Source organism: Coffea arabica, chromosome 7e (genome assembly GCF_036785885.1).
Source record: "Coffea arabica cultivar ET-39 chromosome 7e, Coffea Arabica ET-39 HiFi, whole genome shotgun sequence".
In the NCBI taxonomy this organism is placed as follows: domain Eukaryota; kingdom Viridiplantae; phylum Streptophyta; class Magnoliopsida; order Gentianales; family Rubiaceae; genus Coffea; species Coffea arabica.
The window spans coordinates 13231874-13254674 of NC_092323.1; the positions used below are offsets into that span (position 1 = coordinate 13231874).

Below are 22801 nucleotides of genomic sequence, written 5' to 3' on the forward strand. Positions count from 1 at the left end.
TTTCAATGTTAAATGATTTGCCCGTTCTCTTGTTCACACTATTATCTATCCTCTTGTTCACACTTTCTCCTCGGACCAATGAACAAAAGGAAAAGAAAGAACAAACAAACAACTTGTCATAACATAGATTTTGTACCATCCAATCGAGCTTCTGATTATGAGTAACTTGTCTGTATTTGTGTGCAGGTAAAATGTGAAATTCTACAACGGTTAAACCTTAAAATTTGAAATCCTACGTGACTCATGAGGAACGTCACGTGAATAATCTGCAATACCTACACTGTAAGGAAAAATCATGAGTCCTAATTTCAGTTTGGATTCAAGAATCACACAGTGTATGCGTATGATCTTGAGTTATTTGAGTACGAACTTTATGACGCAGTTGGTCGTGTTATGAAACTTCATTGCCTTCTCAATTCTCATTACTAACCAATCATTTCAAAACCTGATAGAAAATTAAAATTATGAAACTTGATTTGTGGACCATCTAGCTAAATTTGTTTTAGTATGGATAAAATAGACTTTACTCCCCTGTGGTTTAGTGTTTTTTCACATAACTCTCTTATGGTTTGAAAAACTATATATAACTCCCTCATAATTTGAATTAAAGTCTCAAAATCGTGGAATTTGCATTTCATAACGGAATCAAATAAAATGTCAAAAGCACCCCTTTGTAAAGTTGAAGATTATTAATTAATCAAATGGGGATTATGTATACATTTTGAAAACCATAAAGAGATTATGTGATAAAGTATTAGACCATAAGGGAGTTATGCAGTAAAACATAAAACTATAAGCGGTTAAAATGTCATGTATATTAAGTTTATATATTTTGGTAATTTCAACCATTTTAGTTTTTAAACATAGATATTCTCGACATTTCTTTGGGTTTCATTACGGACGATTATTTCCTTTACATTAACACTTTAGTCCAAATTATGAGAGTGTTATGTACAGCTTTTGAAACTACATGGGAATTATATGAAAAATCGTTAAATCACAAGGAGGTAAAGTGTATTTTAACCTTTTAGTATTGAAAAAATTTCTGAACCCAAAAAAATTTAGAAAACGTGAAGATTTTGATGAAGTGACATGTACTTAGTGTACTCAATGAAGGAGAAAGCCTCGTTGCGTAGGACAGAATCCCAATTCAGTAGAACTACAAGCTCCTTTGTCCAAGAAAATTCTTCTTGTGCTTGCTCTCGAACAGTGATTCCTCCTGTCCAACCAGATACAGAAATGCATTCCTCGAATACTTCAAGAGTAGGATCTGGGAACAATGATAAACAATCTGGAACCGAAATTTATCTAATTTTTTATTGAATCATGGCAGAAACAATGAAGAAAAGTATCAGTTGAATTGGATGCTGAGAAAAGCCAATAACGAAATCCATTATAAGACACTGCCTTTCCATATTGATGGATAAGATTTCGGTAACAGAAAGTGTTAACACCTATAAATAATCGTTTTAAGGTGTCATTAGTTAAGAATATATATCTTATTCATGTAATAGTGAACTATAGTTGAAGTTTTGAACACTATGTAGTCATCTATTGCCGTGTTAATAGAGCCAACAAGAATATTACTACAGAGTATTAAGGACTAAATAAAGCTATGAAAATTTTAAGCACCAAAATGGTGTAGTTAATCCATAAATAGTACATGCAGAGAATACTTAAAAGATAATTAAGTACTTTTATTACAAAATGAACTAATTAAAAGTTCCATCGCCAAACATAAAGCAGAAAAAAGATTGAACGAAGTATTTCTACAACTCTCAGAAAAAATTTTGTCCTACAAACTTCTTGACTGCCATTCTGCAATATTATCTTGAAGTATTAGTCTTGTTTGAAGCCACCGCTTTAGCCATTACGAGAATCTCAGCTGCAAATTCTTCACTTTTACATACTAAATCATTGATACTCTTCATGATTTCAGGACTCTCCTTATCTTCTTCAGCTAGAAGATAAGCAGGGATTTCCTCTGTTTCAAAACCCTCCCATATTTCAAGATTGATGCTGCATTCCTCGTAATCAGCACCTGCCATTGCTAGAGCTTCAATCGACATGGTGTCTTTTCTGTGGCCAGAGAATTTAATTCTTGAAGATGATAATAACAATTAAGGTTTAGATGGATTGCTTCTCCAAAAATTTGAGCAGAACAGCTCCATTTATATGTGAATTTTTGGCTGCTGTATTAACTGTTATGACGTGGGCTTCTCATGATTTCTAGCTGAAAAGTACAGGTTTTGAATGTTACAAATGAACATTGCCATGCCCGTGAAGCCATTGAAAAAAAAAATGCAATCGTGTGAAAGTCCATGAATTATTTGTTCTCTTTCCCAGTACAAGTAAAATGTCAAATCTATAGTAGTACGATTAAAGGTTGGATTCCAACCGGTATGGCATCAAATTCAAGATTCTCACGGACTTAATCTGCAATCCGTGCATACGTAAATGACTAAAGATGGATTCGTGTAAGATAAATATCTGAACAGATGCATGCATACGTAATCTGAATAGGAACTTGATTACGTTATGCAACTAGATTTTGCTGTCCCTAATAATTGATGAGTTTGCCTAATGAATGCTCACTCACTGACCACTTGTTAAAATGTAATTTAGGTGTTACATCTTTTGAAAAATAAAGCTAATTAGATAAAGTGTGCAAATGCAAGGCAGTGTAATTTAGATGTTACATTTTTTTGAAAAATAAACCTAATTAAATAGAGTGTACAAAATAAGTAGAGTGAGGAAAACCAAAATAAACAGAACGCAAGTGCCTGCTTGGGGGGGATTAAGATATATTTTCATCAAGAACTTACTGAGTAGTCCTATAACCTTCCAATGGAAATTGTAACAACTAAATAGTACTTTTTAAGACCTACAAATTACACTTATATATGTGAATTTGAAATAGTGAGAGAGAGGAATGGATTGAATGATACCGAAGAAGAGAGAGTGTAAGTGAGAGAGAGAAATGGATTGAATGATACCGAAAAAGAGAATGTGTAAGTGAGAGATTTCGAAAACCTCCAACTTATACTAAAAAGGAGGGTTATTCCACTTTGTCCCCCTAAACTTTGGACGATTACCCACTTCAGTCCCTAAACTTCAAAATGGGACACTTAAGTCCCTAAACTTATAAATACCTCCCACTTAAGTCCCTAAACTTATAAAATGGGACACTTAAATCCCTAGACCCTTATAAAATGGGACACTTTGACCACCAACGGCATTCAGGATTTGTTAACAATTTTCCTTAAGTGAAAGGTATTTATAAATTTAGGGATTTAAGTGTCCCATTTTGAAGTTTAGAGATTGAAGTGGGTAATCGTCCAAAATTTGGGGGGACAAAGTGGTATAACCCCAAAAAGGAAAAAAATTAAAGCTACCTTTTCCCCTCAAACTTTTTAAACTAAAACGCAAGTTGATGGAAACTTTTAAAAGGATCTTTTCACCTTACCAAGTGATTTAGCTCTATGAATAATTGGGAGAGAATAGAAACAAAAAAAATGCTAATTTTTATTCTTGTAAATTGATCTGTAGAGGATTAAAACATTAATCTTGAGTATGCCTATTAATATTTGATATTGGTAGAGAAGTAATATTTATATATTTTTTATCCCATTAACTACTAGTACTATCCTTAAAGCGATATGTTATATTGCTTTAGTATGGCTCATTGTATTTGGAGATGATCTCTTCCAATATATCCTCGGCCCTCATGGAGGATTCATTTTCAGTTTAATATGTTTGTCATTATTTTATATCAGAAAAAGAAAAGGAAAAAAAAATATTGCTGTCATTCCTTAGGAAAATGATAGGGCGAAAAAAAGAAGAAAATACAGTTAAGTAACAATTTGTAGATGAACTCTTCATTCAACAAATCAACAAGAAGAAAAAGACTATCCATTTTCTCCAACAAGTCAACAAATTGAATCAAATGGCTGACCAGTTGAATGTTGAACGGATATGGAGATATATGATATTTTGGTCTACCTATATAAACCAATATGCTCCTGATCCTCTGTGTAGACACCAATTTTTTGAACATATTTTTTAATTCGAAAAATGGGACGCGACAATTTGACTTGATTTTTTTCTGTGATAGTCCTCTATAACCTCATACTCCTGATCGTGTGTGTAAACACCAATTTTTTAAATATAATTTTTAATTTAAAAAATGGGGCGCAATAATTTGACTTTGACTTTTTTCTATGATAGTCTTCTATAACCTCATACTGTGCCAAAAATAGTGTTGATTGGCAGCGATATCTAGACTTTGATTTAACCATGCATCTTGGGGCAATTCAATGGAATTGAAGTTGACCATTCTTTTCCAAATTTCCGCATAAATAAAAAGAATAAAAATGAGTACTTAGTTGATTTTGAGGAAGTTAATACAATCCATAGTCTGCACATATTTTGCAGCCATATTGCTTTCATGAATTTGTCAAATCATGAAAGATACAGTAAACTATATAGTTTCTAAACCACAAGAAGAACCAAAATATGTTTACATTTTCTTGAAAAAAGAATACATGTTAGTTCTGATATTAATATTGTCCTAGAAGAAAAGGAACTAGCTACATTCCATCTGCGTATTGCATCTCAGAAGCCTTAGTCTCAGTTGAAACCACTGCTTTTGCCACTGCAAGAATCTGTGCTGCAAAATTCTCATTGTCAGATACTAAATCATGGACTTTCGACTTAATAACAGGGTTCTGCAGATCTTCTTCAGCAAGAAGATATGCAGGAGTTTCCACTGTTCCAAGGCCCTCCCACACTTCAAGACTGATGCTACATTTCATGTAATCAGCCCCTGCCATGGCTAGAGCTTCAATAGACATATCTTTCCTTTTGCAGGAGAATATAATCAATTGAGGATGCTACTAATTTTTCAAACTATGAACAGAGTGCTGCCAAATATTCTAACGAGACCATCTCTATTTATACGTGGAATTTTGGCTACTATGTTGCTTTGACCTGGGCTTCTCATGTCTCCTCAACTGAAAAACACAGGTTTTCAATGTTCTAAATGGACATTTCCATGCCCGTGAAATGATTCATCTGTTTCTCTTTTTCAATCTTTTTCCTAGGACCAATGAACAAAAAATAAATAAAAAGAAGGATTAATCTTTCCTACACTGATAATGTATATACACTATCAGCATTAGATGAATAACAACTATGTAAAATTTGAATTTGAAATTCAACTTTTGCACACATGTCATGAATCCAACGATGATAGTGTATACACCGTCAGTATAGGAAAGATTTACTCAAAAAAGAATCATACAACTTGTCTGAAAATCCAGTTGGGACCATCCAATTGGGCTTGTATACAGGTAAAGTGTCAAATTCTACAATAACCTTAAATTGAAATCCTATGTGGCTAATGAGGAAATCACATGGTAAAGAATTTTTGTGACTATGCCTCATAAATTCATTTTGGATTCAAGAATTACCCAATTTAAGTTTACTATCTTATGTAATAGGAACTTGATGGCGTAATTGCTTACGCTGTGAAGCTACATTGCCTTCTCATTATCAAGGAATCATTCCAAAACCTGATAGAAAAGTAAAATTATAAAACTTGATTTGTAGATGATTTACCTAAATTTGTTTTAATATTGAAAAAATTTCTGAACCCCAAAAATAATTAGAAAACTTGAACATTTTGATGAAGTGACATGTAGTTATTGTACACAATGTCCTGTTAACCTGTAAGATTTCAAGATACAAGAATTTGTATGGATTAACCTTTTCCTAGTGCTGCTGATCATCTTAGGTACTTGTGGTAACTGGTCCCAAAAACAAAAAAAAAATGATATAATACTTGTTATAAGTCGTGTATTAACTGTGGTTTTTTTTTTTTTCCTTTTTTCCTTTTACTCAAACTCAACTTCTATCTTCCCTTGCACACAGGAAATGATATGACAAGCATACATCAGTAGAGGGGACAAATTAAGATAAGTACTCGGACCAATGAGGACTTGTTGGAGGATGAAATCACTTTTTTTTTTTTTGTCGACACAGGGGTGTCCGGGTCAATCCTTACGGGGCTCGACTAATCCCCTGCAGCCCGGGAGAGGAGGCCCCACTCCACACCGAACACGTTAACAGCGGGACTCGAATCCTGGATAAGTTAGGAAGGTCGTCATACCCTAAAGAGGAGGAGCGGACCGCTCGAGTTACTCCGCGGGGGCAAAGACCAGCCACGTGGAGTGGCAAGTTGTAGGAGGTAAGGGTTGAACCTCTGACCTCCAGCATCCCCAAAGAAGGGGATGACCACCGGACCAAATGGCCAGAGGATGAAATCACAAAAGTGCATATTTAAGGACTTTGGAGAAGTCTTATAATTTTGGAGAGGAGAGCTTTAAGAGCTAAAGAACTACTTGCTACTCTGTCAGAGGTGCAACTAAAAAGGTTCAAGGGACTCACTAGTATACAGGAGAACAGCAGCCTGCCTCTATGGGAGGGAAAAACTATAGCAGCAAGGTATCTTTTTTGGGATAGTAGATTATTTGAGATAATTTTTTTGAAAAAAAAAATATTGTAACACTTTTTTGATGTGATATATATATATATATATGAAATAAAAAGATAGTTAAAAATGTGTTGATAATACAAACAAATAAATTTATGCAAATAATCCATTATCCAAACACCCTCTTTCTTTCTAAAATTTGAAAAACATTTATTTTTTTTTTTTTTCTGCAACGGTAGATTATGTATTGATTGGCAAAATATACACTTATATGAGCAACGGCTCAACTAGTTCTATACAAATGTGTTAGACACACCGAGGATTGATCAATTCCTCATCTTGAGATATGCCTAAAGCATAATCACTAATCCATTCACATCTAGAATCTAGATTCTTATCTAAACAAAAGGAGCAATTCTGGAATAAGGCTCTGAGGCTGTTAATATCATCAGTCAAAGTTGCCATTTTGATATCCTTGGCCAAACCATTTGTAATCATTTTCAAAAGCTGAGGGCTGAGGAGATGGACTTTAATCTTCTGCCATTGCATCTGTCTAGCCTTTATGATGGCCATCTTCACAGCTTCCGCACTTGTCTGCAAATGGCTTCCTGCATACCTATCAGTCAGTGCCCAAGCAGACACCAATTGATGGTTGGCATTAGTTGCTATAATCCCAGTCCCAACTCTATTGGTTTGTTCTTGTACATGAGTTGAAAATCTGATCTGCATTTCATCCCTTCCACCTTCATCAGTTTCTGCATTCTCTCTGTCTCTTTCAACTTCCCCAGGTGTCGATTTCTCCTCCCTCCAAGCTGATGCTTGCTCTTGCCATTCCTGTAAGGCCTTTTTGATTGTTTCCCAAGGATGCCTTCGTTTGGCATTGAACTTCCATTCATTCCTTCTTTTCCAGATTTGCCAAAGGATATTCACAGTTAGCTCAACATGTTCCCTTCCTTCTATCCTGTTTGTTGCTTCCAGCATAGAATTCCACCATACTAATATATTCCTTGTCTGTTCCGTTAAACCATCCCATTGAATTGGGGCCATCTTCCAAACTTCTTGGGCTCTGCTGCATTGAAAGAGCAAATGTTCAATTGATTCTTCCTGTTCACCACAGCCATCACAAATTGGATCCCCCTGGTGTATTCTTTTAAACACCAGGTCATTAACTGGTAACAGGCCATTTAGACTCCTCCAAATGAAATGTTTAATCTTGCTTTTGACCTTTAGCTTCCACAGCCACTTCCATTGCTTATCATTATAGTTTGCTGAGCTTGTTCCTGCCTCATTATCTCTCCTTTCCTTGTGTTGAGATGTTTCCTGACATAGAGCTTTATATCCTGAATTGACCGTGTAGGTACCACTGCCACTATGTAACCAATAATTGCTGTCCTCCCTTCCTGCAATACTGATTGGAATATCAAGGATTTCTTTCGCATCCTTTCTGTTGAAAATCCGACACACTAATGGTCTCCTCCATCTAAAGCCACTGATCAGCTCTTCTACCCTTCTAATATTGCAACACTGAGGCATCGCAGTGGTGACTTTCCCATCCTTATTTCCAGGGATCCAATTATCCTCCCAGATATTTGTTGCTTTGCCATTACCTATCTTCCTTCTGGTTCCATTGCGCACAAAATCCCTCACATTCATCAGGCTTTGCCAGATCCAAGAAGCACATTTCGGGATTTTACATTTAAAGATGGATTCCTTTGGAAAGTACTTGGCCCTCAAGATTTTACTGACTAAAAGGTTTGGTTTGGAGATTACCCTCCAAACCTGTTTAGCCAGCAAGGCTTTGTTGAAGTTTTGCAACTCCTTGAAGCCCAAGCCTCCCTCTTTTTTATCTCTAGCCAATCTCCCCCATGAACACCAATGCATCTTATTTCTTCCTTCAGATTCTCCCCACCAGTAATTAGCAAAAATGGATGTCACTTCTTTACACAGTTTGTTAGGGAGTTTAAAACAGGACATTGTGTAAACTGGCATTGCCATGGAGACTGACTTCAATAATACTTCCTTCCCCCCTTGGCTAAGCAATCTGTTCTTCCAGCTGTTCATCCTTCTGCTAATACTATCCTTTATGTAACCAAAAACTTGTTGTTTGGATCTTGTAATCACCATAGGTAGTCCCAAATATTTCCCTTGAGTAGCCACCTGAATTGTGCCTAGGCTTCGTCTTATTTCCCCTTTATTCTGATGGCTCACATTTCCACTGAAAAAAACTGAGGACTTTTCCAGATTTATAACTTGGCCTGATCCCTTCTCATACTTCCTAAGAATTTGACAGAGTTCGTTAGCTTCCCCTCTATCAGCTTTACAGAAGACCAGTGAGTCGTCAGCAAAAAATAAATGGGTCAAGCTTGGACCATTCCTGCATATCTTCATCCCTGTCATTCTTTTTTCACCTTCAGCCTGCTTCAATAAATTGGAGAACCCTTCTGAACAAAGAAGGAAAAGATAAGGTGACAATGGATCACCTTGTCTTATTCCCCTTTCTGGAATTACAAACTCCTTTGGTATTCCATTTATGTTGAAGGAGTATGTAACAGATGATAGACAGCTCCATATCCATTTCCTCCAAACTGCGCAGTAGCCCATCTTGTCCATCATGGAATCCAGGAATTTCCACTCCACCCTGTCGTAGGCCTTTGACATGTCCAGCTTCACAGCCATAAATCCATTTTGTCCTTGTTTCTTATTTTTCATGTAATGCAAATATTCATGGGACAAAATGACATTATCGAGAATTTGCCTGCCTGGGATAAAGGCTGCTTGGTTTTTACTAATGCAAAGGCTTAAAACTTTCTTGAGTCTATTGGCCAAAATTTTTGAAATCACTTTGTACACTACGTTACAGAGACTAATTGGCCTATAGCTCTTCAAGTTAATGGGACTTTGTATTTTGGGAATAAGGGAGATGACAGTATGATTCCAGGACTTAGGCATGTTGTTGGTTTGGAAAAAATGCCTAATGGCAGCAACTAAATCTGGTTTAACAACATGCCAAAATTTTTGGAAGAACAAGGGAGTCATACCATCTTGACCAGGAGCCTTATTCGGATTCATGGAGAAGAGAGCAGATTTGATTTCTATATCACTAACCTCTTTAGTTAGCTTGTCATTCATCTCAGTAGTGATTGTTAGAGGTATACCACTTAGAATCTCAGCAAGACCCTCACTCCCAGAACTAGCGAAAAGGACCCTATAGTATTCAGCTACTTCCTTTCCCAGCTCCTCCTCATTTTTCGTCCAAGTTCCATCCTCCCTTTGAATGTTGAGCATTCTATTTTTCCTCCTCCTCCCCTTCACACAAGCATGGAAGAATTTGGTATTCTTGTCCCCTTCTCTCAACCAGTCAATTCTTGCTTTCTGGGCCCAGTACTGTTCCTCTTCTGAATATGCCACTTTCAACTGACTCTTCAACTCTGCAATCTTGTCCTTGGAGCCAACAGCCTTCGAGTCCTGAACCTCCTTAAGCTGTTGCTTCAAATGGTTGATTTTTAGCAGTGAATTCCCTGTGAAATTATTTTTCCATTTGAGAAGAGCAACTCTGCAGTTAGCAACCTGTCTTGTAATCCTATACATACTATTTCCTTCTACTGATTGGTTCCAAGCTTGCTCAACAATCTGATTGACCTCTGACCTTTTAAGCCATCTCTTATCAAAGAAAAATCTTGATTTCCTCTTCTCTATTCTTGGCCAATTATCAATGAGCAGCATGCTATGATCTGACCCAAAGGTATCCACATGTTCACATTTAGCCTTGTCAAAAAATTGGCCCCATTCTATTGTACTCAAGCCTCTATCCAGTCTTTGCCTTATCTCTCCCTCATCTTCCCAATTATTGCTCCAAGTCCAGGGGTTACCAGTAAAACCAAGATCTACCAGCCTGTTGTTTTCTACAAAACTATTAAAATCCTTGAAGCTTCTCTCTTCTCTTACTCTACCACCCCACTTCTCCTCATTAGAGAGTATATCATTGAAATCCCCTGCTAGAAGCCATTTATCCCCCCACAGTTGTTGTCTCAAAGTCAAAACTTTCCATTGTTCTTTCCTGATATTAGCATCACAACTCATGTAAACACCAATAAACCACCACTCAACCTGGGTGTCCGGATCTATAACTAGAGCCTCTATAGTTAGAGCAGTTGTTACCACATTCCTAACCTGTATGTCATGATTCCAAAATAAGGCCATGCCTTCTTTCCTATCCATTGCTTCCACTATTACACTTTCATCATACCTCAGTGTATTTTGGACCTTCTTCATATATCTAAACCTGTTTTTGGTCTCACTCAGAAAGACCATGTTTGGGGAGAGGAGGTTCTTAGCCTCCCTCAACTGGGGAACTGTCAAGGGGCTCCCTACACCTTGGCAGTTCCACACCAAAACCTTCATTGTAACTTGAGGGGCCAGTTAAGGTTGGCCCCTTCCCCCTTAGAATTTTCACTCAGATTCCCCTCCTTAGGATCCAGTTTGTTCCTCTTGGGGGCAATCTCATTCACCTGCACTTCCACCATATCCTCATCCACCAAATTGAGTTTTCTTTTGCCTTGGTGAAGTGACAAATTCCTATTCCTGCTCAACTCTCTCAAAGGCTGTCTAGAGATTTTAGGAGATCTCAACTGTTTCTTCATCTTCCTATTATGTTTCTGAACTGCCTTTGTTCCCAAATCAGAGCTTTCTGGATCAATTTGCATTAATGCTGTCTCCGGGCTAACAATTTCTGCCTCTACTACTGTTACTTGCATAAGCTCCTGTGCTATTTGCTCAAGACCAGTTCTTTCCACTTCACCCTTGACCGATCCACTATTCACCTTCCCTTATGATAAACTCACAAATCCTACTTCCAGAGCACAGTTACTTTTTCCCCCAGGAAGGGGTTCTGTTTCCTCCCTGGTACCATTTACCTTTTGGCTATAGATGATGTTTGAAACTGAACCTTGCATTCTCATATCATTGCAGCTCACCTCCTCTGTTGTCTTCTGCACCTCATTAATATCCATCTCTTCGGCCCTTCCCTTATCTGTCTGATTCTCATCATTTCCTTTCCTAAAATCTTCCTTTTTCCCTGACGAGAATTCCTTATGTCTATGTTCCAGATTCTCCTTAGCCTTGGGGTTTAAAAGTACCATCTCTCCATCTTTAAAACCCCAATGGTTCTTCTCCGAGTTAAACTTGCTTTGGTGTTCCTTTTGGGGTGATGGTTGAAAAACATTTAAGGATGCTCAAAAAATCAGCATTTCATCGTCCAATATTGGGTAATTTGATAGTAAATTTTGGTGTAAAGAAAAAAAAAGAATTGGAATCAAGCAAGGGCATTCTCAGCCATTTATCGTTTGCTAATGTTAGGCTAAGTATTTCTATTAATCTTTACATACCTATTCTCTTCCGTCATCACCACAAAAAAAAAATGGCATATTTAGAAAAATGTAATGTAGCAATTTTTGGAGTTTTTGGATTGTAGAAAAATTTTTATGTTTTCCGTGATGACATGTCTCAATCAACTTTTTACCTTACATGCATCAAATCACTGCAATTAATTTTTGTGTCAAAACTCTAGAAATTAGCAATACAAACGCTATGTATGTTGGGGAAAAAAAGAAAAAAAGTGACCAGAGTATAACATGGAAAAACTATTTCTGAGTTAAACAGTACTTATTGCTCTCGCCAAACAGAATATATACTGTCGTCAACCATACAAGATGAAATTTTGATGTTCGTCCATGACTTTCGACTTTACAATTCTTTGACATTTATCGTGGCACCCTGTTTAGTAGTACTACATAGTTTATTGAATTACAAAAGGGTAAAATTAAGTGAATGGATTATTGGCACTGCTCTTGTACACCATAGGTTCCCAAAATCAACAAAGAATGAATGCGTATATTACAAATCAATTTCATCTCAGATGAAGATACACGGATGTACAATCTGCATCTGCATTATCGTCATCCAGAATTTGGGATCAGCCTTCCTGTTTCCAGCATGCAGTCCGTGAAGAATATTGATCCTTAACATTTTGTTCCTGACCATCCTCATGATCCTCAACTTCGTTTAACATATGAGGTGGAGGCAAGTTGCTCTCCTTTTCTACAAAATCTATAGGCCATTGTAGGTAGCTTATATCACCAGCCATAGCTAGAGCTTCAATCGAGGCAGACATGGCTTATCTCAATTGTTTAGAAACGAAATATCTATGATATCTTTAGACAATGAAATGCAATTCTTTGAGGTCTTTGTGAGTTTCTGGGGTGTCTTTTTGCCTAAATATAGGCATTCAGGTTCAAGAAAGATGAAGAACAAATGCCCATTGTTATCCTCGCGTAACATGACTTGTGGAATCGAAGATCAAATGGTTGAACAGAGAATTAAAATTGAAGAGGGAGGCTTTATTCTAAACTTAGCAACATGATACCCGTGTTTATTTTTGTATGTTCTATATTGCTTACTGGCTTGTCAGGTCATGGTCAAACCATAATAAATTAAAGGGAAAATTACTAATAACCCCCTGTGGTTTCATCTATCATCACTTAATCCCTAATGTTTCAAAATATCCACTTCAACCTCCTATAGTTTCACACGAATTGAAAATTTAACAAAAAATAGTCTATGTAACGTCATTAGTTGAAATATCAATAATTCCCTTACTTAAATGCTGGGTAAATTACGTTTTATCCCCTGTGGTTTGGCGTTTTACCACATAATCTCCCATATTTTAAAACATATATATAATCCTCTCATGATTTGGGTTAAGCTGTCACTGTTAGTTTTTCCGTTGAAACTAACGTTTAATAGTAAAAAGTTAAAGTCAAACTAATAAATTGATAAATTCATCCTTTCGCTACTTTTTTTCCTTTTCTTTCTCTCTCTCCTTTTTTTTTAAGAAGAGAATGGATGATTTTGAAAACTTATACTTTGGCATACAATATCTTAATTTTCTCCAAATACAAAAGAGATGGAAGGGAAATAAAAAATAAATAAATAAGGAACAAAAAAGATGGAACGGAAATATAAAACAAATAAATAAGAAATATCAAATATCAAATGTTTTTTGTACTACAAATATCATTATAAATTTTTAAACCAAAACTTTAATGGTAGTTTTTATTTCTTATTTTTGAATTTTTTATTTCAATTTCTTCTTTTTTTATGTTTAAAGGAAAAAAGAAGTAATGAAAAGATAAAGTTGTCAATTTATTAGTTTAACTTTGACTTTTTACTATTGACTATTAGTTTTAAAGGAAAAACTAATGGTGATAAATTAACCCAAACTATGAGAGAGTTATATATAGGTTTTTAAATAATAGAGGAGCTATATAGTAAAGTACCAAATCACAAGAGGGTAAAAGATAATTCACCCCTTGAATGCTAAATCAAATGACAACTTAACCACCTTGTACAAAACTACCAGGGGGATTACGTGAATAAATACAAAAATTATAAGGAAATAAAGTGGATATTTGTACAAACCATAGGAGGGTTAAATGGATATTATATTTTCATCGCATCTACTTTTAAAGTGCTTGTGGTCTAATATCCGTAACTGATTTTGCATTCCATTCATTTTCACTTTACATAAAATCATGGAGGGTTATGTGGTTATTTTAAAACCTTCGAAGAGTCATCTGGCATTATACAAAACTATAACGGGGTTATATGTTATTTATCCTAAATTAAATGCATATATAGCCATTACCATTTTTATCTCTTAGGCATTTGGAGCGCGAATATGTAAGAGTTTAGAAGTCCTAGTGAAGGAATGTAAATTCTATCTTGGGTCAATTATTTACCAAAAAAAAGGTAAATGATAATTCATTTTGAGGTAGAACGAGTTATTTAAAACAAAATTGTTTGAGAAGTCCATACGCACCAATAATGCTAGTGTGAGGTCGCATTGCCTCAAATTTGCACTCGTGCAGTAGTTGATTAGTGTCTCACAAATACATGGATATATGATGGTACCTTTCAAGATCAAATTATAAAGTATAAACCAACTGTTCCTTCCACAGAAGTTTTGTTTAATTTTCTTTCCTTTTTTTTTCTTTGAAATCCGAAGTTTCCATGTGGTAATTTTTGAATGAGTATGTGGTACTGTTCAAGAAAGTTTTTAATCACTACAGCAATAAACGAAGCACTATTTAGAATTACACTATATATATATATATATATATATATATATATATATATATATATATATTTTTTTTTTTTTTTTTTTTTTTTTTTTTTTTTGTGATCAAAAGGGAGAAGAAGGATGCCAAATGGCAATCTTTCCTTTTTCTTTTTGGCTAGGATAATGGCAGTCAAAATGACGCAGAAATAGATACCCTTGCTCCGAAAAATGCAGAGGAACACTGGAACAGGCAGCTAGTGGGGCGAAGGATATGTTTGTTGTGCTGATACTTATCGGGATGACGGGCTATGTCACACGATTCAACCCATAAGTGGCCATGCCTTACCAACAACTTTCTTGCTGGTGCTCAACACAGGAAAACAGATTTTGACAAAATTCCATCCAAAAATGATAAAGCCTTTCTTATCTAGTCATCTTCTCCAAGTCCAACTGCCCAGAACATTAGCTCATAACCATCCCTTTTGTGCTTCAACTGTATCTCTTTTTATCTTCCTTGCTTTTGGGATCTTCTGATGTTACTAGAATATAAAATTAGAATTGCTTGTGTATTTGTTTCACCCAACTTACAGAAGCATCTTGCATTCGTCATTTTTATACACTGTACCTTCTGCAAGGGAACTCAGCGTTGGTATCAAGAAACTCAAAAGGTTAAAATCCATACTGTCACATTTTCAATCTTGCTTGTAGATGAGAATTGCAAGCTAAATACATGCGCCAGTATTCCAGAGTAGCTAGTGTAGTTTATCTGACGACGGAATGCTTGTTTTAGCTGGAATGAATCCCAAACGATGTTAAAATTGTCCAGCTTTAGCTTTCTTCAAAAAGCAGACAACTCGCTTGAGCAGAGGAACCTGATACCAAAAGCCTGGCCAAAAGTTTGGGCTTGTGCAATGCAGATTTCAAGATATTTGTTGATCTTCTTGGTTTGGATAGAATGTTTGGTGTGTGATCAAAATCAAAGATAATCAACTTCCACATGATAGATCCCTTAACACATAGGACGTAGCATGTAAGATGATCCCCTTCAGAAAAACAGGGGAAAGAAACACTGATCATTGTGTAATAGCACTCAGCTAGCGAGATAACAAACAAGAGGGATAATGTGTATTTTCCTGCAATAATCCATATGAGACAATGATGCAAGAACTCGATGCTGACAGGACAAAAAGTGAGCGCCTTTAATTCCCAACTCTTTCCACCCACCAGGAGCCATTCATCTACTGTCACTTTCATTTTATCAGTTACACATGTTTCCTTCTCCAATCGAATTGATTCCAAAGTGAAGGGTATAAAACAAAACTACACCAATTACAGAACATAGACCAACAATGAGAGTTACATTCAAGATTACTTTCAGAGAAAAAGCACTTAATCAGCTGGCAAAATTCTTAAGAATATCATTTCCTGAAATCCAAACAGAGTTAATCCGCCTGACATTTGAACTGATAGGAATCATCCCAGTTCCTAATGGCCAAAATCGAATTCGCACGCACATGTTCGATCTAAAATCAAAGAATTGAAAGGCTATTACTAGGAAATTGCCAATAAGCTCAGTTTTAATGCAAGGAGAAGGATACAGAAGACAGGAAACCAGAAGCAATTAGACTAACAAATGAAATAAATATGAAATTCAGATTTTTATTGATCGAAAGAATTCAAAAATATGTACCCAAAAACAACAACAGATACATGCCATAGAACAAGAAAATTAAACAACGTCATACACTCTAATGATAGTAGCAGCAGCAAAAGTCAAAAGTTAAAGAAACTATCCATCCCAGAGCTGTTAGCAGCCGCAGAAACAGAAGGACTCAGCAGATCTTGGAAGCAATAATTCTCAAGGGAACCGAATCCATCAAGCGTTAGTCCATCGAAAAACCCATCACTGATTGGTGATCCATTCCCATCCATATCCATTTCAATGTCCATTCCCATTTTCATTTCCTTCGTTCCTGGACTGGATTCCTCCTCTTCCTCATCCTCCACCATCACAACCACACGTTTTCCCTTGTCTACTGCCTCCTCCTCCTCCACCACCGCGGGCATATGCCCTTCAAACAAGGCCATATGCCCAAACAACTTATCCTTTCGCGAAAAACTCGTCCCGCAAGAACACTTCCACTTGGTCTCCCCACAATGCTTCAAATGGCTCTTCAAATCCGCCACAACAGAAAAGCTCTTCTTATTACACCTATTACACGAATACATCTTGGGACAATGACTTCTCTTAAAATGATTCTTCACACAAATCGCCGATTTCAACGGCCTAAACTTCTTATGCTGCTTATTCCTGTTACATCCCACATACGGGCATGAAAATCTCGTCTTCCTAATCATGTCTTTCTCTGCTCCTCCTCCAGATTCACCACACCTCGCTGGCTTTGCTAATGCTTCAACCGTCTTGAACTGATTCCCATGAGCCCTCATATGCATCCTCAAATTAGCATCCCTCTTAAACCCTTTACCACAAATCTCACAAAAATGGATATGCTCAGCTAAAAGCTCAACAGCATCGAGCTCCAAGATTTCATAATCATCGCTTTCTTCATCCTCCGCCACCTCAATCTTCGGGTCAACCAACTGATTCCCCACCACAGTATCCTTAGCTGTGTCAAACCTCATTTTCTTCTCAACCTTCTTCTCCTCAACATCAGATGCTTGTGGCAGAGAAGTTGCCTGGGTAGATTGAGTGCAAGCCAGAAGAGCAGCGCCGTTGACTATGATCTGGCGGATGGCGGAGGTGATTTCGGTGGAGACCATGTCCATATGGTCTTGACCAATTAAAGTTTTGCTGTTGACTGAATCAGACAGGAATTTCTGGAGATTGTCCATCCGGGCTTGGACGGTGGAGAGGTTCAGTAACGCGACTGATGGGTCAGCGCCGCCTGGGTAAGGGGCGGCGCCTCCGGGTGGCTTGGCGGAGGACGGCAAGTTACCGAGAAATGACATAGTAAAATAAAAGAGAGGAAAACAGGTTGCTTTTCTTTTTTTCTCTCTCTTTTACTGGGTTCGGCGAGTGTGGAAATAGGGAAGAAAGTACGTGTTTGTGTGTGAAAGTTATTTATAGTAGGAGTATAAGAGTTGGAAGCAGGAAACAGGTGGGAAGGAGTCAGAGTTGACGGGTGAAAACTGAAAAGGGACAAAATTGGAGAGGGCGGTGTAGATGTGGCGAGAAGGTGGTTTGGATGTGGACCGTTGGATTTACGAGTATAGATCTGATTAATACTACGTAGAAGATGATGTAATATGGACTTTTAACCATTTTTGTTTTGGTATGGTATTAAAAAAAAGTAGACAAAAGAAAGAATAGAATTTTCTGTTCCTGTATGGATTGCAGTTTTCTGGAGTTTTTTTTTTTTTTAGAAAATGTTTTATAGCGATTTGATGTATGTGAGATAAAAAAATAATTGAAAAATGTGTCGATGGAGAATGTAAAAAATTTTTGTTGAAAAATGGCTTTCCAAACAAGGCTAAATTTAAAAAAAAAAAGACTTCTCATGTCACCTTCTATTATGTTACACATTTAATTTTGCTTAAATTTCAAGAACTATAAAGAGGCAAAAAATGAATATAACATGTCGAAAAGGCAAAATGTAACAAAATATGACCATTTCGCTTATGTATTATTTGTTACCTGTTCATAGTTATTGGAATTTAAAATATAAAAGTTGGAATTTATGAAACACAAATAAAAATGTAATACAAATCGAATATGCACTGGGATAGAAAAGTAGAACATAAATATTTGGAGAGAAGAAAGCTCTTGTGCTAACTAGTTAGCAAAATATGTGAAGGATTGGGGGATAGGTTGAATAATACCGAAGGAAGGACTATAAATAAGAAATTTCGAATTCAAAATCTCCTATTTACAGTAAAAAAAAAAAAAGAAATGAGAGGGATTAGAACATCACCCTTGGTTTGGTGATTAGAAAAAAAAATGTTCTGGTTGTGTTAGTTGGGATTTTCTGTTTTGCACTGCTATTTATTAGACATGGAACTTTATAACAAGGAAAAAAAAGGAGGGATTGATTATAAAAGTTTTTAAAATTATCTCTCATTCTTGAATTGCGTATATTTTTGCTCAAAAAATTGTGTATACTTTTTGAGAATAAATCTGCACACCATTGCTAAAAAAGAAAAAAAGTGACATAAAACCTTCTTTTTATCTGTTCCTAACCGAGAGTAGATGAACCTTTGTCTGTTTTTGTTCTTTTCTTGGCGTGTATGGTCAGTTTAGGAAAATCCGGAATTATCGGTTTATATGTGGTTCCAATCTATGCATTAAAATATTGACAGAAGACATGTCGGTCTAACTTGAAAATATTTAATCTTTCCAACCCTTTAGATAATCAAAGTCAATCTGTTCTCATATAAAATTGGAACATGGATATGTTTCGTGAGAAGATATATCACAGTTTTCAATCGCTTTATTATCTCATAGTATAATACATCATGATATATCTCATTTTTTTCAAATAATATTCCGCTTGTATCGTAAATATATTTTTCAATCCATTTTTTTTATATTTTCAATTACATTTTATTTTACGTAAATCACATCACAAAAAGTGTTACAGTAATTATTGTAAATAATTTTTCAAATAATACTCTGTCCAAACAAAACCATCTCACATGGTACATCACATTACTCTGAAGGGTGTGTTATTGTATTATTATTTTATAAAACCACTTTCAAACAAATGCACTTAAATAGAAGTATAGAACTAATAAAATGTCTTTTTCTCCCTTTAAGTGCCATAAGAGCTTAACTTAGACTAATTCAACTACATATTAGTGGTACACCTTTTCAGGATAATTATTTATATATAAATACTAAGTCACTAAAGGGGTGTTTGATAATTGGGTTTTAAGACAGAATAATGTGTTTCAATTTCAATTATATCCATATGGGAACTAATTAACGAGTTTCACAGACCCTCTACGGGAATCATGATTAACTACTAAAAGTTTTCACGTATTCATTGTCTTTTTACTATTAAGATACATTGCTGTAAGGTCATCTCACACCCTACGGGTTTTCATCAAACTCATAACTAATCTTGAATTTGTCATGCCTATAGTGATAGTGTGATAGTGAAATTTGAACCAAACGACTCGTAACAACTTTTGATTATGTTCATATTTTGCTTGCTCCATTAATGATGAGCCTATTATCAGCACCACTGTTAGTCAGTAGCTTGAAATCATTTGTCCCGAATTTCGTTTATGTCCCCGTCTGTCCTGTTTTTGCTTAACTGTCACGTATATTGATTAATAATTTAAAATTATATTGTAAATAAATTCAGCAGTCAATAACTCTTAGAATTCTATTAAGAGATAAGTACAGCAACACAATACGCATGACAGTTAAATAAAATGGAACAGAGACGGGACATAAACAAAATTTGAGTTAGATAAATTTGAAGCAGTGTCGGCCAGTACACACGTTAGAGAATAAAACTACAAATAATGCAAATAATTATGAATATGTCTGTGGGGGTCTGCCATTACTTGCCCCTAATCCTTGGAATGATGGTTCCGGTAGTTGATGCACACGCCACCATGTTTACCTATCGGAAGACTAGCCACTCTTCGTGGAGGAAGTGGGCATGGTGGTCTCCACCATGGCCATCAAAATGGAAGACCATTACCGTTAATTAAAAGGGCAATTACTGCTAATCAATGGGGATTAGTGGACCAAAGTGATATTTTAGTATTAGTTATTTCAATTATTTTAGTCTCAGTCACTTGGTTTTGATAATACACAGAGGCTTGGTCATATTTTATTCTTGGCACTGCCAACAACAATGTGCAAATGCAGAGTGTTTCCTAGAAGGTTGAGTCTTTGTTTGTATTTTATTGAAAATTGTGCAAGAAGAACTTTGACAACATCATCACAAACAACCTGTAGTTTAAATTAATCAAAAAGCACAAAAATTATGTGGCAAATTTCATTCTCTTACTTTTTCCAAAAAAAAAAAATGGTGCATTCATGGTCCGGCATTTATAGTTTCAAAACTAGAAAATGTTCAATATTTCTATCCCCGCAGAGAAAATGCTAAATAGGATAGGAGTCAAGAAAAACAATTGGCATATAATATCTTGAATTATGGGTTCCTAACAATTTGATTGAAGCACTTTAAGCTAATGGTTCACGTTCAAAGATTAGTTGACTAGTCTAGTCCTCTGCCTTGAGTATTCGTTTGGTGCTAGAGCAATGTGAAACTTGATATTGGCCCACAACTATGCAAGGTGGTTAGGAACCAAGTGCAATGAATGCTGCTTAATATGCCAATCTAAGAGTGAGATACTCCTAAATTTTAAATGGGATAATATCATAAGCCTCCTTTGAGGTTGCTCTTAATATCACTTAGTACCTCAAAAGTTTTAAAAATATCATATGCCTCCCTTATTTTTGTTATTTGTGTAATAAAATTTTAAAAATTTGTAATTACACTTTTGCTCATTTTCCTAAATAAAAATACTCCTAATCTGCTTTATTTACTCGAGGACAAATCACCACCAAAAAACACAATCTGTAGTAGTACCACAGCATCACAAATCTGTAGACCACAAAGATATAAATTTGAAAAATAAAAAAGATATTTGTAAATAAATACACTAGCACCGATTTAATTTTGTGTATTTAAAATTGATTTCTTATGAATCTTATATTTTTTTCTATCTCCGTCTCAACCTTTAAATTGTACTAATCATTATAAAAATCAACTCAAAATAAATAAATAAATCATACTTCACTCTATCACAATCACAAAAAGGTAAAAAATAAACCAAATTCAATTTACTATAATTTAAAAATAAAAAATCAGATAGTCATCCAAAAAAATGAGTAAGAGAGAATGTTGGAGAAAGAAGAAATAGAAGAAAGTGGCTTTTGTTTCTTTTTTTTTTTAATTTTTAGCTCCATTTTTTTGATATAAGAATTATATATCAAGTGAAAGTTCGTATAATCTTTTTGCAATTATTAGGGGAGGTAAATGATATTTTTTAAAACTTTAGGAATGCTAAATGATATTAGGAGAAACTTCAAATGAGGTTTTTAATATTTATCTCATTTTAAGTCACCTTAAGAATTTTATTTTTTTTTTAGTACAAGGGAGAGCTAATCAGCTCATTACATAGACACTAGACACTAATCAGCTCATTCATAGGTCTATGTTCAAAAGGTTTCAGTTTAGCTCAGTGTCGAAGTGTTAAAATCATATCCTCCACTAATTAAAGTTTTGAGCGACATTAAAAAAGGGTAAAGTTGTGATGGTAAGATGCAAATTTTCGTCGCACTTATTTGCCTATGGAAGGCAAGAAGTTTGAGATGCAAATGTTTCTTTAAATCGTCGTACAGAAACTACAAGAAAATGGATATATATATATATATATATATATATATATATATATATATATATATATATATATATATATATATATATATATATTGAGAAAGCAGAGCCAAACTAGGATATTATGAGTGGCCATGAGCCATTAATGAGGCCAATTTTTTTAAGTATATTGTACTAGGTATTACATTGAAATATAGGTAGTGTATGGCCAAAGAAAATATATCTATTTTTGGTGCGATCAGCTTCCCGTTTCCACTCTTGCTTTTTATATTGATTTTTTTTGGGTATATTTTTGTCTTTTCTGTTGGAAGGAAAAAGTGCCACTGGACAAGAATGCATGAAGAATATGGAGAAGAAATTGGATGGATCAATTAAATTGTTCTATCTTTTACTGATTTTAGGATTATGTTAATTTCCTCGATTAGCTGTTTTTCCGTGTGATGAGTTGCTTGATCATAAACTGGTCCATATTTGCACTGTCACCATGGCAAACTAAGCTGCAAAATCCATAGCTGTTCTAGTGAATTTTGCCCATATGAATCGTGAAACATATTTAGTATAATTTTCTTATTTCCATTTGTTACGGCAATTTAGTTTCTTGAAAATTTCAGAAAAGCTCTGAAGTTTCACTGAAGCTACAACTTCATTAAAGTAAATCTTCTAGAAATCTTTTGCATAAAGTAGAGTAATACTCACTCTTTGACTTCCTGGCAAAGAAAGCACGGTACTTTCGACAATTTACCACCGTAATTAGTAACTGCCCCTTTAATTTGTCCTATGGGTATATCAATACATAATTTTATTAATTAACAA

General features: G+C 35.4%; 1 protein-coding gene across 1 annotated transcript; it reads right to left on the reverse strand.

Annotated features, from left to right (window-relative positions):
* Nucleotides 1-16248: 16248 nt before the first annotated feature.
* LOC113702368 (protein SENSITIVE TO PROTON RHIZOTOXICITY 1-like) lies at nt 16249-17703 on the reverse strand. Its single transcript, XM_027223545.2, has one exon. The coding sequence runs from the start codon at nt 17577-17579 to the stop codon at nt 16383-16385; it is 1197 nt and encodes a 398-aa protein (XP_027079346.1). The 5' UTR covers nt 17580-17703; the 3' UTR covers nt 16249-16382.
* Between the last annotated feature and the right edge of the window lie 5098 nt (nt 17704-22801).

Bases quoted from the DNA above. Each gene is read 5' to 3' on its own strand.
- LOC113702368 (XM_027223545.2), bottom strand. From the start codon at position 17,579: ATGTCATTTCTCGGTAACTTGCCGTCCTCCGCCAAGCCACCCGGAGGC.